We start from the raw sequence: 17,890 nt of genomic DNA on the forward strand, positions 1-17,890 counted from the left end.
TCACTTCTAGCGGGAAAGTCGGCTGCTCGTTGTAAACCCGAACAAAAATCTCCCCCACTATGAGCTCCTTGTTGTGATCGCTGAACATGAAATCTGCACCAAAGCTTTTATCGTTTTCTCCCTGTGATAAAACCACAAAGCCGTTTCATGAATAACTGTGCCTGACGACTCGCTAAGCGATGATTGATGAGTCTTTATTCTTACTCTCTTGATGTTTCCCTCCTGCTGACCCTCCAGAAACTCCAGCAGCTCGGCTCGTGTCCCATTGTTCCAGATCAGGTAGGGATTCTCCGAGTTACTATTCAGCAGCTTCAGAACCTAAACCCCCAATAAGTCACACTCGCTTTAGTTTTTGAGGAGTTTACAACTCTTAAAAAAAATGATATTTGATCTTTTTCACTGACCTCAGCTGGAGACCCTGTTCCCAGCTTCCTTGAGATGTACGGTGTGAGCATTGCAGCTAAGCTCTTGCGGATGGTGGGATTCTCCGGTGGGGTGCCGTCCACGCCGTTGGTCTCTGCGACGGGATTGTTGGCGTCTGGCAGGCTGGGTGTCTGAGTGTAGCCCCCCAGCCGACTGAGGGCCACCAGGCTGAGCTTGGCCAAGCTGTTAGCCACCTCCTGCTGATTGGTGTCCTGGTTGGCCTGGACGCCGCTCTCCTCCAGCGTGTAGTCGTAGTTGAACAGGTAGACGAGAAGATGCCAGAGCACGCCAGCGTGGTACAGATGGGTCTGCAGGAAGAAGTCTATGGCAAAGGAGCTGATGCACTGGACAGCCAGGGCCGCCGTCTTTGGGAGACCCTGAGAGGAGATGAGGAGGAGAAAATAAATCACTGGAGACAGCAAAACCTCCTGACTGACCATATTCCTCACTTTACAGTCACAAATCAGCACAAAATACTTCAGCATCTCCTAACTGCAACATATAAACTGTTTAACAAGTGACGCAAAAATGGGACAAAAACAAGAGTTAAAATTGTGACGGAGTAACTTGCTGCTAAAGTTTTGAAGTTAAAGATATGAAAATAGCACAGATTTCAAACAAATGTGATGTGAAAGAAAAAGACGACAGATTAAAGCCGATTTGTACCAGCTGATACAGTCTGAGTGACACATTCTGGTTTTCATACTAAATGGCACAAGACATTGACCATAAAGCAAAAATGAAAGTTTGAAAGGTGATGCATTTACTGAACAGAAAACGTCCTACTGGAGTTCCTTAAAAATATTTGTTAATCACCAAATAAGAAGAGGCGACATCCTTAATATCTATGGCAATGAATGGTGCAGTAAAATGCTGGGCCTGCCTTTCTTTTCAAATGTCTTCTCATACAAATATATATTTTGTGTTATATCTTATGTAAGCAGCCAAATAATTATTCCTCAAAAAACATTCTGCTGATTTAGATGCTGTAAAACTGCAACACATTTTATTGCCTCAATTAAAATGCCAATAAGTTAAATTAAATACCATAAAAATTGTGTTTTCAGGATCATTTCTCCTTTAGGAAAATACTTTTTCCCGACACAAGTGACCCATGAAGGATGCTCACCTTTCCGTAGAACAAAATGTGACAGAGGTCCCGGATGATGTTTGGCAGCTCGATTATCTTTTCCCTGCATTCCTCAAACTGGGCTGCCACACTGTAGCACCTGCAGATGTGCCCGCACACCTGCATGGAGTCGTCATGGAAACCAGGTTTTAGAGATTACAGCAAACAAAGAACATGGCTCTCAGGGTAAATCTTTACTCTTTTAAAGACTGAACATTTCAGAGTTCTCAAATCTTTTTATTGCATTTTTAAATCATACACACAAAAACACCTGCATGAAATGATAGAAAAGATGTTTACAGTCATCAACCTATAAGTGTGTTACCTGAACAGCCATGTCATTAGGCTTACTGGACGCAGTCAGCACAGCAACACACCGAGAAAGAGCCTCCAGTAAAATCTGCACAAACACAGTTTGTTATTTTTTCCCTCATTAACCAACAGGGTAAAGGTGGATGTTTCATCTGAACATGGCGACATTCAGAGCTGGTTAAAGTGCCGATACCTCAATCCCGTTCTCCCGCCGCAGCTCCTCGGCGTTAAGAGCCGAGCAGTTCACCGTGTGGAAGGCCAGCTCAGCGGCGGCCGGGAGCAGAGGCGATGTTTTGGAGAAAAGCTGCTCGTCGTCCGTCTCCATTTTGATCGTTTTGATGAGCATGGGATAACCGGCGTACTTGTACGGCTCCAGTTCTGGAGAAGTAGCCAAAGTGTCAGTATTAGCAGAACATATCAGTGCTAGCTGCTTTCACATGGGTAGAGCTGATGCTTAAATCCATGCTGAAACCTTGCTGATGTCGATTGAAGAGGATGCTCTGAGTTTTGAGGATCAGAATGATGTTTTCTGGGTCGGGACCGTCTACGATCCGGGCAGACTTTGTGCAAAGGAACTCGTACGCTTTGTTAACTTTCTCAAACATGTCCTGGAAGATGAGAGGAATTACAATAAGGATTCCAAGCGTAAGCAAACATTTAGCATGAAAATAATCATTTTACACACCCTTCCTTCTGGGTTTTTGTCCGGATGGTACTTCTGCGCCAGTCTGAAGTAAGCCTTCCTGATTTTACTCTCCTCATGTCTGAAAACACAAAGGGCTGCATTAAGTATTTGTTGACATAGTTTTCTACATTTCTTTCTAATAAAATCCAGTCCAACCATTAGCCATCATTCAACACCTAAAAATAAATCCAGATGTTCTCTAAAGGTCTCAGAGGTTCATTGTTTTGTGATGGATCAAAACTTGTTGGTGTGTTAAAATGTTAAAAATCCCGACCTAAAATTGATTCTAAATCTGTGGCATGGATTGAAAATGAAAGTGCACAGAAGCTCTCTATCCAATCTGATTGACCCTCAACTATTTTGCAAAGAAACATGAGCAGAAATTTAATCTCTACGTGTGTAGAGATTGACACCACCCAAATCTCTTGTAGATGAAGTTGCACCAAAAAGGTAATATTGATGAATATTTGAGTCAGTTTCCCCTTTTTCAGTGCACTTTGAAAACTACAGCAGTGAATTCCTTCCACTCACTGGCCCTGTCCTTTGGGGAGGTTGAGGACATCGTATGCGTCGTCCACAGACATGGAGGGCGGCTTCTTCTCCACCTCCCGCTTCCAGGCTTCAAGAGTGTCTTTCAGCAGCTTCACCTTCATCAGCAGTCACAGCAGTCGATTATAATACTGAAATAATAAGAGTCTCAGACCACAGAAGGCAAGGAAAACTCACAGCGTCTCTAATAGGCCAGTTGGGGAAGCGGGTGGTGTCGCACAGATGCCTGAGGTAGTAAATGTTGCAGAAGAGCTCGTTGTCTAGCTGAGGGAAGCTGATCACAGGGATGGGGCAGTACTGGTAGAGAGCCCGAGTGTTGCTCTGCAGCCTGGGGCTAAAGTCAGCAATGTGGGCGGCAATCTTCTCGATCATCATTCGCCTGAAACAAAATAAGAAGCAGGTGTAGATCAAGTGACGGAAGCATTCATTGCTGCGACAATAATGTTGCAAATAAACTTGTTTTACAAAGCAGAGGTCACTTCTCACCTCATCTCACTGCTCCAAATGGCCTCAGGTGTGTCAAATTCACCAAGGAATATCTCAGAGAAGCGCTCAGCTTCATAGTTCTCCAGGTAACACACCATGGCTTCTGGTAAAGCTGGTCCCAGAACGCTGCGCTGCACGATGTCCTGACCTTTGGACTGCACAAGCAACATAAATTAAATAACATTCTGATCTCATTCTGTCACAGAATCTTGAATTAAAATGTCAGCGTCATGATAGTCACCTCCTCTGATTTGAAGGCCTGTTTTAAATGAGTGTACTTCAGGAACCTACAGAGAAAAGAGGAATTTCACAGATTTTATTTCATGCATCCGGCACACCAGGATTTCTAAGCACCTAGCTGAGAAAATTCCAGACTCTTCCAGACTTTAACATCTAATGTTCTTATTGCTTTTAAGCCAATGTTCAAAGGGTGAAAACTGATTGTTTATCCTTTAAAATCCACGTTTCAATCATTATGAGTCAAAAATAGAGGGAGAGAGAAAGAAAGAAAGATAGATAGATAAGAGAAAAAGAAAAAGACACAAAGGTAGACAAGGAAAAACAAAAAGAAAAAGTAAAAACAGCAGAATGGTGTGATTTTGTGACACTTCATTTGTCTGTGATATAATGTAAAGCCCAGATGGATGAAATGATGTAATTTATAGAAAATGGAAATATTTTTTCAGACTCCATTTCCTTCTTCCATACTTTTGCAAATCTGGAAAACAACTTAAGTTGTATTTCACACCGTTCTAAAACCATGACGCCAAGTCCAAACGTTTAAAATGTCCCTAGCAAGATTAAAACTTAACACTGAGTTTTATCTCCAAGCAAGCATGCAGGCTGAAAAGAGCAACATTCCAAGATGAGGTAAGCCCCTAATAATAATCCCTATGATGCGTTATTACCTCGCTACAGGAAGCACGTTGGAGCCTGTGTACATCATGATGAAGAAGAAAACCCCTGTTAAATAGAGGCGCTGCAGATTTGGGTTGTCCTGCATCACCAAGTACAACAGGTTGGCAACCTTTTCCACCAGAATTGGGTCAAATGTCAGCAGCAACTGAGAGGAACAAGAGAAACCAACAAATGAAATTCTGCCCATGTATAATACACCTGTAGCACCCAAACTGCAGACATACCTGGACAATATGTGGGAGACAGGCATTGTCGCTAATCATCCTCTTGATTTTAGGTAAAGGTCGGATGATGGCGTTATCCTCGTCCCTGCACAAGAAATAAAAGCAATCGTCCAGATTATTAGTCTTCATGAGCTTTTTCTAGAAACTGGAGGAAAACACCAGAAAAGCAGCAGCAAGCACCTGCTGGGGTAATACGAGCACATGGTGATGAGCATGTTGAGGATCATTGTAGCCAAGTCGGACTCGTTCATCACTGGCTGGCCTGTGGCCAGGAGGCACCACTTCAGCTGAGGGATGGCCTGTAGGGGGCGCCAACCGTCCATCCCTTGAGCCCAGCAGCGCGTCTTTGCTGTCAGGACACCTGTGTTCCAAAACTCCTGCATCTGGAAAGAAGATAGAAAGAAAAGATTGCATATGAACTAGAACCTAAACAAGGAAGGAAAAAAATACATACAAGTAGTAAAAAAATAAAGTGTATAAAAAAATAAAAAAAAAGATAATCCAAAAGCCAATTTGATTTCTGTTCACCTCCTCAAAACTAAAAGGTCCTCTTCTTTCTTTATCTGCATTCCCAAAGTACCACTCTTTTTCACCCTCCCTCTTCATGTCTGGTGATGCCTCCAGAACGTTGCTCTGTGGAAAAATACAAGAATCATGTTTAAGACTAAAGAGACAGTTTTTAAATCAGGCGTTCCAAAATTGGGGCCTTTGGCACCCAGAGCCTGCTGGTCAAGATTATAAACCATAATAACCTAATTTGATTTGTATATGTATTTGTGTGATATTAGTAAAAATTAAAAAGTGGAAAAACAACTGGAATTATTTATTATGGTCTTAAATCAAACTCAGTGCAGGAACTCATAACTTTACAGTTTTTACCTGAAGTGGAACGGTAGCTCTGCTGGTGTGCAGGTGGGCTAAAGTAAGCAAGTCCACCATGATACGAACTCCGTTTGAATCCATCACATCCTTCACATTTTTCTACACGAAAAATAAATAAAAAGGAATCACAAAAATGTGAGTAAGATAACACACTTGTGCAAATTTGTTCCCTTTTTCCAGGTTACCTTATGTAGAATGAGCTTGTTGAGGAAGAGGATCAGCCTGTCCCTCTCTAGTTTGTCTGTACACTATGAAAAGAACAAGATTTCACAATTTACTTGTGGACAGTACACAAAAAAATATCATCACCTGCACCGTTTGGCTGCACATACCCGGTCCAGCATGCCAACAATGTATTTAGTGTCGGCGAAAGGACCGATCTCCTCAAAGCACTTGCCGTACACAATTGCAAGCGCCTGTAGGCACAGGCACTTCATCATGACTTTGGGAGTGAGCAAAAAGCGATGGTAGAGCTCATTGAAAAACTCATATCTGCAAATAAAAAGAGGCATGACTTGAATCATATTTTAAGGACCTGGTGTTCAATAATCACTGTGGACAGAGGGGGGAACTGGAATCTTACGATCTCTTGATGGCACTCGATTCTTCATTTTCATCTTCTTCCAGCAGCAGCCGCAGGTAATAATCTCCTATTTTTATCTCATCAGAAAGGCACTCGTATTTCACCTGCACAGATTCACATGCACATCTTCTGTGATTTCTGAACAAGTAAAAAAACCCATTCAGGGTGGAAGCGTGTCCAAACCTCAAACTCCTGGTGGTTCCAGGAAATGACGGTGGCGTTGCCGAGCTCGCGGTCCACACTGAAAGCGCGCATCTCTCCCTCCAGAGCGTCACGCAGCTCCTCCCTCGTTTTGAGGTTCCAGATGAGGTTGGAGCGCGCATGGTCCAGCTGGAATCTGTAACATAACTGTTTTATTCCTGCACAAGCTGGAACACTACCAATGTATAATTTCTACCAAACAGTTTATGGACATTTAAAATCAAACAAGCAGAACTTCAGTTACAAAAGTTTGCTGTAAAAATGGGACAAAAGTAAGTCATGTGTCGCATATTAAATTAGATTTGTGATCAAAATGAGATACCTGTAATAAAAAAGCTCCCAGTTTGCTTCAATCTTAATTCTCTGTCTTCTCTTTCTCAGGATGACAGGCTTTTGGTTTGGATTCTGAAAACAAAAAAACAAACATTTTAATGGCTGCTTTAGTTACTTAATATCACAGCATCAGATCTCCAACATTTCAGTAAAACTGAAGATGAAACGGCAACAACATGAGTAAACTTTTAGAAAAAGACGATGGAAGTTAAAACACTTCAAGGGTCAATTTGCCACTTCACCAATTCACCTCATTTTGTCCAACTTTTATTTTGTCCCTGTAAATAAATTATTCATCTAGTTAACCTGATCTGTGTAACAGACTTAAAGAGTATGACAAACATTTCCCACCTGAATAAAATATTGCTACATTTGTTACTCATACCTAATTCACTGAGTGTTAATTAGCTGCCTGTAATACAAGTGGAATATGATTTATTATCTACTCAACTGTATTTTCATCATTTTTTTTCCCCATTTTTCATTTGGTTAGGATACCAACTGGTAACTGGCAAAATAGAGGAAAGAAAGGCCCCAGAATGTGAGATGAAAACTGGAAAATGGTGCATTTATGAACTGGGAGAGAATAAAATGAACAGGAAGACGTGAAACTCATTGGTTAGTCCTACTTACCAAGTTGTTTCTGTCCTGCTGCATGTTTGACAGCACAGAAACCAGATGTGACAGAGGGGAGGGTTGGGGATAGAGACACAGAGAGGTTATTGTTCCTCAGATCAAACAGATCAATCACAACAAGGGTCATAGGTCATTACTTTGTGAATATTAAAGAGACTGACGTGCAAAGCAGTAGCTAAATCTTTAATATTCAAAGGGTGAGTAGATGTCTGTGTTTTTAATCACAGCAAAACAAATCAACAGGTTAAAAGTTAAGAAATGGATGCATGTGGTTGAGGAACAGTGAAGAGAGCGAGCAGATCAAACACCCTCAGTGTTGACTGATGATTTCCAGCAATTGAAAAGTAAGGAAGATGCAAAAGATGTCAGATTGTAACAGAAAACCTGAAAGAGGAATGGATTTAAGCAACCAAGACATCAACGGACAAGCAAAACTGAACCAAGGTTTCATGAACCAGTTTAAATGCCAACACACACCCACTCATTTCCTGCAAAACACGTATTAAGGCCAAATAGCAAAGTGGTTTTTATAAACACTTAGATTGCATTTAAAGTTAATCTCAAAAAACTTCCCAGTAATGTCTCTAAAAGAGAGCACAGACCTTAGATGAAAAATGTAATCTTTACTAAGATACCCTGCAAAATCCAGCACCACAGCAGACACTGCTTTCATGCAAAATAACAGCAGGAATGAGTTTGGCTCTGCAATCTGTAGCAGCAGCAGGAGCAACATCTCAGCAGCCAGCAACAGAAGCAGAGATCTGTCTCAAGGCAAAAGCTACAACTGAGCTCTAATAAAAGAAAACATGTTCACCTCCTTCTGGGCAATGCCCATTTTATCCCTCCAGTGCATCAGCACCAGGTCAGCTTTCTCCTTGGCAAACTTCTCCACCTCTTTGGCTGCTTTACCTGCAATTCTCTGCCACTCGGGCACCTTGTTGCGATTCAGCTGATCCTGCAGGAAGGAAGAGCAGAAGAGTAACAGGAAATTATTTTAAAGCGAACTGCAATTAAAATGAAAATATGTTAGGAAAAGACATACTGAAGCGATTTTTAAGTTGTCCCGGATGTGCATTCTGTCCACGTCTTTCTCTGGAACTGAGTCAGGACTGTCCAAGTAAGCCAGCAGGCCGGTTGGCTGCAGGCATAAAACCAAATCAGTGACTTTAGTGTACAAAAATACCAAAACAAGTGACAGGCAGGCAGATATAAACATTGGAAGTCATTCTTCACACACAGCATCAATGTAAGAGTTAAGAAGCGTACCAGGATTCTCTTGAGGAGGTTCATAGCCACAGGGTTCTCTGCTGTCCACAGTCCCACCAGGTGACGACTCAGCTGCCTGAAACACACAGATTAGACATCTGGCATTCATTTCAAGTTAAACGCTTCTCACGAGTAATAAAAAATATCTAAGTTAGTTCAAAATAACTATTTAACTCTACAGAAGCACATTAATGTGTTCATTTATTGAGAGCTGACCTGTTAGTGAGCATCCGCTGGTCTGCGCTGACTGTGAATAAAGATGTGTGCAGGTGTCTTGGTAAGGCCCCTTCACTCAGAGCCAGCTCCTGCATCTTGGTGGCAATTTCCTTATCTCCTTCCTAAATATAAACATTTAGAAACACAGATCAATACCTAATAAAAATGACCAAGGATTTAGAGAATAAGTTCTCCTAACAAAACACTTGCCTCAATTATAGCTTTCATCACAAGACCAGCTCCTTTAACGATCGCCATGGAAGGATGCTGGAGATGGGATTAGTTTGATTTAAATCACTTAAAGTGCAAAAAATTAATTGTAACAAAGAATCTGAATTATCTGCAGACTCAGCCTTCTTGCCTGGAATAGTTTGAATAATGTTCGTCCGTCAGAGGCAACCATCTCCAGCAGCATGTCAAACTGCTGCCCTTCAGTGGTTTCACTGTAGGGGGCGCAAAGCGCAAACGTTAAGAAGTCCAATAAGGAGCTGATGACCAGAGCTCCAGTTCCATGGTCCTGTCAAAAACAAATGAAAAAAAAAAAAAAACATAAAAAAACCCAAACTCATAACCGAACACCAAACTGCATTGAAGTTTAAGCTCCAGCAAAGCTCCTGACAACTGGAAGAATATTTACCACATTGGTGATAAACTTTTCAAGAAGGTTTTCCAGAAACTTCTTGGAGGACAGAAGAGAGGCCTTGTTTAGCTGCTCCTGTCTCAGGTCATAGTCATCGTGCATGGGCTACAAAAAAACAGCAGAATAATCTCAACCTCGGTAAACTATGATGCAGTCCCTTCCACAATTACTTCTACCTCCTATTTATCTTTCATTGCAATATAGTGGACCCCTGACTAACTTGGTGGCTTTTTCTGTGGGAAATGCAGCTTAGGAAGCTCAAACACCAAAATGCAACTCTACTTGACATGCTATTGGTTGGTGTTTGGAAAGCAGCCAGCCAAGAGGCAACATTTATTTTCCTTAGTGCCGATTGGCTGTAACTCCCAAAGAGTGGAGATAACGTGTTCACGTTTGTAATGGTAGGGCAACCCTATGGTTTGGAAGGACCTACTTATTTTTTACAAGAAGAGACACTGACCAAGTCAACAAAATGTAAATAATAAATGCTCATACATAATTTCAAGGAATCGTTATGTGTGTCAGTTAAATTGTTAGTGGGAGTTTTTTCCTAAAATTAGGATATTTTTTCCAGTTTTAAAATAATTTCCATAAAAGGTACTGAATTAGCCTATTTTTTGCACATCTTTACAGAGATTTCAGTAATCATGGAGGTTGCTGTAAATACAATATATAGTAGAAATAATATTTAAAATACACTTACACACATAAGAGCACAGAGCATGTCAATAGCAGCATGAGTCACACCATTGTTGTTCCTTTTTAAAGCTTTGACTGTTTTTACTCCCAACTTTTCCCTGAACCTGCAACATACAAACACATATACAAATTTAAATAAAGATGTACATTTTTATTTAAATTCATGCTCCAATAAATTCATCGCTGTTCATGAGAATAACCAACAAATTAATATAAATGCAGGTCTGGGGTTGGATACACAAATAATTCATTGCTTCTTAAGCGACTTGTTGTTTCTTTTGCTTAAATAATCAAATCAACATTTCTGAAAGGTTTGGATGTTTTTATGAGTCTGTGAGAGGAAACAGCAAGCTACAACAGCAATGAATCTGTCAGGGAAGCCAATTCTGGCTCATCAGCCTCAAAAGCTACAAGGAAAAATGGTCAATTACAGTTCCTCTCATACATCTCAGTGACCCAATAAGAATGACAAAATAGAAAAAAAGGAGCAGAAAGCTGAATTGGCAACAGCAAATAATGAAAAGTGAAATGGAAGCATAAAAATGAAAATGATAAAATGCTGAAGACAGGAGGCCAAGATGTATTAAGACAGACTGTCAGGCTGAAAATGATCTAATTTCTGTCTTGCTTGTCTAAAAGCTTCAATAAAAAGTGATGGATGACAGTAAAAAAGAGGGGAAAAATATAAAATACAGACAAAAAGGGCAGACTGAGATGCATGGATTCATATTTACGTTGCATCTGTGAGTCCAGACCCTTGACCAGACCTTGGAATGACAGAGCATGCCTGTTACCACCAGCAGCTCCGCACTGTAAGATTTTAATAAATGAGGAACAAAGTGCTGCCATCTTACTTAGGCAGCTGGGTGAAGGCCTGGAAGCCGGCCTTGGATGCCACAAGGCGTCGAATGGCCTGGAAATGGCTTTCCAGCTCCGAGTTCAGAGCCGGTAGCTCCACTTCCTGGGCCAGCAGGGCCAGGATGGCGTTGTTGATGAGCTTCTCCTTGTTCTCAGAAAAAAGACCCTGGACCGAAAAAAGACAAGGGTTTCAGTCCAAGTTCAAGCTGGACAGAGCAACAAAAACTGATCAAACTCACATCTTGGGTAACTGCATGGAGAACTCCACTGTAGGATATATTGGCATTGAATCTGAACACTGCATCTGCAAAGTTTCCACCTAAAAAATATAAAAGCATTTAAATATAAAAAGAGATAAACTTTCTGAAAAAATTCAAACTTTTGCAGAATTACATTGTCAAGACTTTTGGGAGGTTTACCAATATTACAAACATGTTTTTACAGTAATCTTTTCTTTAATATACAACTAACTTATTAAAAACCTCAAAGAGAGAAATCAATGCTTTTAAACTGGCATCTGTTCCTGAAAGAGTTAGAAGTCTAAATATGACAGCATCATTTTATATTATCTTTTCTACACCCCAAGTTACAACATGTCCACGAAAGAAATGTATAAATCTGTCTCTTTACTCATTATAGCAGTATTTTTATAAAATATTTTTATGTGCATTTTGGAGTATCACAGAAAAACTTTAAATAATTTTCTCAACTTTATAAAAAATGTTTTCAGTCATTTGAGGTGGTTTTTGGCATCTTCAAAAAGAGTTAATGCCCCAAAGCAGAAATGGAAACACATTTGCCCAAAAAGTTCTGACATAGTGAACTCTCCCAGTCCAAACTTCCAGAACAGAAGCGGAGGACTTTCTCCAGCTTTCTGTGTCATGTGGTCTATGCTAGTTTGCAACCTCTATATCTTGTTCATTATTGGGGTGATGAACCAGACCAGTAGATAAAAACACGCCTAACTGCATTTTCATTTTAAAATTTGGCTCAAAATACACATGACAATTGGGTGAAATATAGATTTTGGAAAGCTCAGTGTTTCTGTCTGAAATGAAACCCCATTCAGAAAAAGAGCTTTAACTCACCAGGAGGAGGCGCTGCCAGGAATCTGAGATGCAAACTCTCCACCTCCTCATCCACCGGCATGCTGAGCAAACCCCATCTCTGCCCTCTCTGCGTGGGGGCCATCTTGACACACACGTCCCTGTTGCCCGATGCTCTGACTCCATCCAGGAGGCTGGCTAGAAGGGAGTCCCTGGACACACAATTAAAAAACAAGTCTGTGTTATTATGTGCAAAGCAGATTAAAGGCTGAGAAGCACAGCCACATCTATGCAAAGTAAAAAAACACTCAGGGTTGTAAATCTAAAGCAAACACACAGAGATTTGTGTTTGCAGACCTTTCAGTGGAGGAGTACTTCCTAATCTGGCCTCGGATGAATTCCACTGTAAACACCTGAGGGTTATCTGCGTCACAGATGAGAGCAAACACCTGAGGGAACAGCAACGCAGAGTTGGAGAAAAAAAACTTTACTATTCTAGATGTTTACTTGCAGTTAATCGCAATGAAACAAATATAATTCAACATTCCGATTTGTCAGAGTAAAACTGAGCAGTAACATTTTTATGACTTTATGATGTTTGTGTTGCATCCCACCTCTCCAAAGGGTTTGAGTGTGACTATGTTGTAGGAAGCAGGATCGCGCTCCACTAGACACGTTTCTGTGAGGGCAAGGATTCGCTTAACCGGCTCCTGGAAGGCACAACAACACACCGATATAATAAACATAAACTGCTGAAGCAAGCAGTTGACCCTGAACTAAATATTTCAACCTGCTAAGTCAAAAGGACCCAATTAAAAGAAGATGGAAGTGACATTATGATATAAAAAAAGTAAAATTTGGTGTATAAACCTTTACACCAAGTAGAAGTGGTCAAATGAACAGAAATGAAGCAAAACTAAACAAAGTCAGATGCATCTTTAGTTTATTAAACATTTCTTATACTTCCTACCGAGTGCCGTGTTGTGATCTTCTGCACCACAAACTCTGCCAGAGACGTGATGCTCTCGTCTGAGCTGTACTTTCCCAACCTGTCGGTCACAAAACCCTCAAAGGTTAGAGCCTCCTTCCTCAGGCGCAGCATAATGCCGATGTAGTTTCCGGCATGTTCGATGGCGCTCCGGATGAAGTCATCTCGATGCTCAGAGGCAAAAAGATGCTAAAAGAAACAAGAAACCGAGAATCCTGAATGTGCAAAGTCAGTATAGGAAAATAAAAACACACAGCCAAGCACATAATTAAACTTTTCTATATCCTTTTTAATGATGCATACTAGTCTGCTGAAGCCGCCGTAAAGGATGCAGAATCCTCCCTGGTAATCAGAAACCTCGACAAAGCCCTCTATGTTTCTGTAGTCGTAGGAACACACCACTCGGTTAGTGTGAGGGTCGATTTGGTCGATGCCACCAGGGGTCACCTCTAAATTAACCGGCTTCCGAGTGTCGCTCCAGTGATGCTTGTAGCAGTTGTAACGCTGTGAAATGTTAATCACACGTATGTTATAAAACAACAACAGTCATTAATATGGCAAACATTCAGGTCAAGACTTTATCTCTTAGAAAATCTAAGATAAGAACAACACATTATATTTCTGGCCATTAGTTCTGATTCAACTGGTTCTCTCGGTTCCCAGGATTGTCAAGGAATTTCAGTAAACTAAATGTTGCTTCAGTTTATTTACATGTGTTTATGCACATTTTTCATCTCATCTTCACAATGATATCTTCTAAAGACCAGATAATTTGAGATTTTTTTTTAAACCTCCATTTGAAAGTGGGTGTTTATTTACTTAGCAAAATTCAGTAAACCAGGATCTAGTGAGTTTCATTTTCCCTTATTTTTAGTGTCTTGATTAGATATCGGTACTTACCCTACCAGTAATCTTCCCTTCTGAAAACTCAGTTCTGAATCTCTGCAAATCAAAAATAGAAAGACACACAAACAAAATTCATTTTTGTTGGCGTTTTTCAATGCTGAACTCACCAACCTACAATTTGAAACCACCTTATCTGCTGATTCATATTTGGGTTTCAAAACTAGAGAATCATTTGGCCATTCATAAAAATATTTGGCTGAATTCTGCACAGACAAAAACAGAGAAAATATTGATGACAGTATTTTTCCTGACCAGTGCTTCTGTGAGTAGCTCTGTCCGGTGCTCCGTTGAGAACTTGAGCGTTTCTGACTTCTTGCCGCTGCCTTTGCGGAATGTGAGGCTGAACTCTGTCCCTTGGCCTTTTCCGACTGGACCGATGCCACAGATGTCTCCATAAGGCCACTGGCAGCAGAGAAAGAAATTAAATCAACTGACGTATGATAAAAAAAGAATTAGGAGCGCACTTGTTTGAATTTTGTGGCTGATTTCTCAGCTCCATTTTAATCGAACCAGCAAATTATATCCTGAAAACATCAGCTTAAGTCTTATTTACTCACTAACAACCACACCTTTAGTTAGCACAAACTGGGAGCTTTGGTAATGTTAGTTCATTGATTTGAAAACCATTTGATTTCTGGATTTCAGACCAGTTGATCACCATCTCATTCTCGATGAACCGCTAATACATATATCCTTAAAAAAGAAAACGATTACAATTTCTCACCAATAATCTGGATTCATTTATCATTTTGTCACTTAAAATCCTGCTTTACAGCACTCTCTACAGTTACTTGATGAAAATTAAAATGATGCCGTCTTCTGTTAGAATGAGAGGTTTCAATGAGGAGTTGCTTAATGGTTATTGATTATGAAATATAGTTCCATATGCTGGCCTGATCAGAACTGGAATATATCTTTTCCTGCAGTCTGCAGCATACTAAAACCTTACAATATGTGAAGGCATACCACAGCTTGAAGTAATGCACTTCAAGTGGATTTTTAATAGTTAAAAATCCATTTCCAGTGCATCACAAAATCTCAGACAGCAACAGCAGACAGAGTGGGGTTCCTGTAAGACCAGAGTTTCTGTAAAGCCTGATTTGTAGGTACTGACCTGATTTGTTACTTCTAGCGTTGTTGGGTTATAAGTGGTAATGCCATGCGTTCCCACTGAAAAGACTCGCTTGTATCTGCAACATAAAGAGGAGACAGGTCAGAATATACAGTTCCTGTGACCCAGTTTTTTGTTCTGTAATGATTTATGATGTCTTTGAAGACCTAAAAACAATTATTTTTATATAATTTGTATATTTTTTTGTACTTTAGACTTTAAAACATGGTCAAATATATTCATAAACCCTTAATTTCTTGGCTAAATGCCCCTTAAGAAGCAACACACTTTGCAAAAATCAATAAGCTGACATTTTGCCCATTTTGTTGCAGAATTTGTAGCATTCATTCAAATATAGGATATACTACAGAACTGAGGTTGGGGTTTGATAAGGCCATCACTGACACCTTATCTTAGCTTGTTTAACCTGTTACAAAACCAGTTTTGAAGAATATCTTTGATTGTCTTACTGGAACACCTGATCGTATCTAAAGCTTCAACCATCGGACCCCAACTAACAGCCTTCGATGAAAGGAGATTAGTTAGGACGTTTATGAACAATCAAGGATCAAATGAACTGGAAAACAGCTATCAGTGTACACTCTGATGCTGGTATTACATCACCATGGACTGAGAACGTGCCGACCAGGAGAGAAATTCCTACCACAAAAACCTTCAAATGGACTGAAATTTGCAGTCGGTACGATCCCTTCTAGATAAGTGTTCAATGGTCAGATGAGACAAAGACTGGGCTCCTGGTCCCTGTATAATAGAACAGGTTGTACAGTAGACACTAGGCATATGACGGGTGCAACACTTCATCTGCCTCTTTTCTTATCCTGATGCACCCAATACTTTGGAAGAGGGTAAATCTGGACTCATCAGACCACATGACCTTCTTCCAGTCCTCCAGAGTCCAATCTTTATGCTCCCTCACAAACTAAAGCCTTTTTCTTTGGTTAGCCTCACTGATTAGTGGTTTTCTTATGGCCTCACAGCTGTTCAATCCAAATCCATTGACTTCCCTTCGCATTTTACACATGGAAATGGTCTTACTGTCCCCATTAAACATAGTCCTGAGTTCTACTGTTGTGTTTCTTCGCTTTGGGGTCATCTAATGCTTAACTGATCACCAATCACCATCATTCCAGATTTTTTCCAACCACATTTCTTCCTCTCAGACGATGGTTCACCACTTTCCTTCCACTTTTTAATAATACGTTGGACAGTTCTCAACCCAAACTCAGTCGTGTCTGCAGTCTCTATAGATGTTTTCTCTGCTTGGTGCCAATGATTCAACACTTCTGAAACAGACTTGCATACTTTCCATGACCACAGGACGTGTCTTTCAACATGTTTTTTAAGAAATGAGAAGCTACACATTGTGCTGTGTGCTTGGTTGAAAGATAATGGCCTATCCAGTAATTATCCAATGGGAACCTTGTACCTATTTGGATGCAACTCCTCTTTTGGCCAGGCAGTGTATTAGTGGGATGCATCTTAATACTTGAGTTTTATAAATAATTTTGTATAGATTGGAAATAAATTAAGATTTGAGAACCCAGCTCCTAGTTTTACAAATTCACTAATGTGTTAAGATTTCCCTTTTAAAAAAACAACAGGTTTGGCTCAATAGCCCAAAGTAATGACATTTAAAGGTACAATAGCTCTTGGAAAGACAGAAAAATGACGCAAACAGCACTCAGCTATCAAACCCATCATTGCTTAGCTCATTTCCGGCATGTTTGAGTCAATATGAAATATGATACAGATAAGATGACTAACATCTCACCAACTGTTTCCATCAACACATCACCAGTCCCAGACTGCAGTAAAGGCAGCAGAAGCTTTAATCACTTGAGATTTGCTGCTTTCTCCATCCTATTAATGACTGAGAAAGGTAACGGTTTGATGTTGGCGACTTTGGATCCTATAAAACAAGTCACTGACACCGAGGCAACAAACACTAATTCATTAACTGTTACAGTTGGTCTTTCTCACACAGTAGGAAGGAAGTGTGAAAGATATGTGTGTGTGTGTGTGTGTGTGTGTGTGTGTGTGCCAAACAGTGAATGCTTGTGGGGATGTGCACGAACCAACAGCCAAATTGAAGTGTGTCTCATCGCGGTTTGGAAATAGTTTCACTTGGCATGCTCGAGTAATTCATCACATTCTGTTGACGGATTTGAAAATGTATAATTATTTGACATCTTCCATTGTGTAAAACAGAGATTTTAAAGTTCAAATATAAGAAACATGCCAGTCAGTCCTACATTCATGCCGTTTCCCTTATATTGATACTGTTCGCAGAACATGCCGACTTGGCATCTTTCCTTTTTGCACATCCTCATTATGGCAGGACAGCAGGAGGTGCGGTGCAGAGACCGTTTCAGCAGCTGTCCAACTGCTAGGGAGCAGGTTGGGGCTGGGGGGCATAATTGAGAGGCTACTTCTACATAATGCATTTGCAGCTGAGGCTGAAGTGCCTGACAAATACAAACAGACAGGACAGGCAGTGACCTGAGGCGAGGCTAAAGTAGAACATTAGGATTGGCATCATACGCCCTGTAAAATTACTCCAAAGCACTATCACCACTGAAATGATGATAAAGTTAAGAGGCTAAGTGATTCATCTGTTTGGTGAATTAAAGTGCACTGACAGGACGATCAAAATAAGTGGAATCTATAGCAAACAACTGTGTAGCCTCCAGGCCTGGTGGGTTTCTCCAACCACGTTCACCTTGGTTTGGAAATATTTACAGTAGTGAAAAAGAATGACAAATAAAAGGAGCTAAACAA

At 40.5% G+C, this 17,890-nt stretch overlaps 1 protein-coding gene across 9 annotated transcripts in view; it reads right to left on the reverse strand.

The window, feature by feature from the left end:
- dnajc13 (dnaJ homolog subfamily C member 13) overlaps positions 1 to 17,890 on the reverse strand; it is a 32,227-nt gene that overhangs the window by 4,735 nt on the left and 9,602 nt on the right. For 6 of the 9 annotated variants that reach the window (XM_081601567.1, XM_081601560.1, XM_081601564.1 and 3 more), the window contains exons 3-44: positions 15,095 to 15,170; positions 14,233 to 14,382; positions 13,975 to 14,016; positions 13,378 to 13,578; positions 13,057 to 13,263; positions 12,701 to 12,796; positions 12,444 to 12,535; positions 12,129 to 12,298; positions 11,280 to 11,359; positions 11,037 to 11,206; positions 10,917 to 10,949; positions 10,187 to 10,286; positions 9,481 to 9,588; positions 9,205 to 9,360; positions 9,054 to 9,110; positions 8,844 to 8,965; positions 8,628 to 8,703; positions 8,404 to 8,499; positions 8,176 to 8,316; positions 7,359 to 7,376; positions 6,715 to 6,797; positions 6,375 to 6,528; positions 6,192 to 6,295; positions 5,941 to 6,100; positions 5,794 to 5,856; positions 5,606 to 5,707; positions 5,255 to 5,359; positions 4,907 to 5,109; positions 4,727 to 4,811; positions 4,493 to 4,647; positions 3,826 to 3,871; positions 3,585 to 3,739; positions 3,276 to 3,477; positions 3,081 to 3,196; positions 2,550 to 2,628; positions 2,337 to 2,472; positions 2,058 to 2,242; positions 1,878 to 1,952; positions 1,553 to 1,672; positions 405 to 800; positions 205 to 318; positions 5 to 121 (exon numbers count right to left, since the gene is read on the reverse strand). In XM_081601567.1, the coding sequence (XP_081457693.1) occupies positions 5 to 121; positions 205 to 318; positions 405 to 800; positions 1,553 to 1,672; positions 1,878 to 1,952; positions 2,058 to 2,242; positions 2,337 to 2,472; positions 2,550 to 2,628; positions 3,081 to 3,196; positions 3,276 to 3,477; positions 3,585 to 3,739; positions 3,826 to 3,871; positions 4,493 to 4,647; positions 4,727 to 4,811; positions 4,907 to 5,109; positions 5,255 to 5,359; positions 5,606 to 5,707; positions 5,794 to 5,856; positions 5,941 to 6,100; positions 6,192 to 6,295; positions 6,375 to 6,528; positions 6,715 to 6,797; positions 7,359 to 7,376; positions 8,176 to 8,316; positions 8,404 to 8,499; positions 8,628 to 8,703; positions 8,844 to 8,965; positions 9,054 to 9,110; positions 9,205 to 9,360; positions 9,481 to 9,588; positions 10,187 to 10,286; positions 10,917 to 10,949; positions 11,037 to 11,206; positions 11,280 to 11,359; positions 12,129 to 12,298; positions 12,444 to 12,535; positions 12,701 to 12,796; positions 13,057 to 13,263; positions 13,378 to 13,578; positions 13,975 to 14,016; positions 14,233 to 14,382; positions 15,095 to 15,170 (5,146 nt within the window). The remainder of the gene's footprint in view (positions 1 to 4; positions 122 to 204; positions 319 to 404; positions 801 to 1,552; positions 1,673 to 1,877; positions 1,953 to 2,057; positions 2,243 to 2,336; positions 2,473 to 2,549; positions 2,629 to 3,080; positions 3,197 to 3,275; positions 3,478 to 3,584; positions 3,740 to 3,825; positions 3,872 to 4,492; positions 4,648 to 4,726; positions 4,812 to 4,906; positions 5,110 to 5,254; positions 5,360 to 5,605; positions 5,708 to 5,793; positions 5,857 to 5,940; positions 6,101 to 6,191; positions 6,296 to 6,374; positions 6,529 to 6,714; positions 6,798 to 7,358; positions 7,377 to 8,175; positions 8,317 to 8,403; positions 8,500 to 8,627; positions 8,704 to 8,843; positions 8,966 to 9,053; positions 9,111 to 9,204; positions 9,361 to 9,480; positions 9,589 to 10,186; positions 10,287 to 10,916; positions 10,950 to 11,036; positions 11,207 to 11,279; positions 11,360 to 12,128; positions 12,299 to 12,443; positions 12,536 to 12,700; positions 12,797 to 13,056; positions 13,264 to 13,377; positions 13,579 to 13,974; positions 14,017 to 14,232; positions 14,383 to 15,094; positions 15,171 to 17,890) is intronic. The other 3 variants (XM_081601561.1, XM_081601562.1, XM_008396576.3) reach the window with 3 other exon arrangements.

The sequence above is a fragment of the Poecilia reticulata genome, chromosome 20 (assembly GCF_904066995.2).
Source record: "Poecilia reticulata chromosome 20, P_reticulata-male-v2, whole genome shotgun sequence".
NCBI lineage: Eukaryota > Metazoa > Chordata > Actinopteri > Cyprinodontiformes > Poeciliidae > Poecilia > Poecilia reticulata.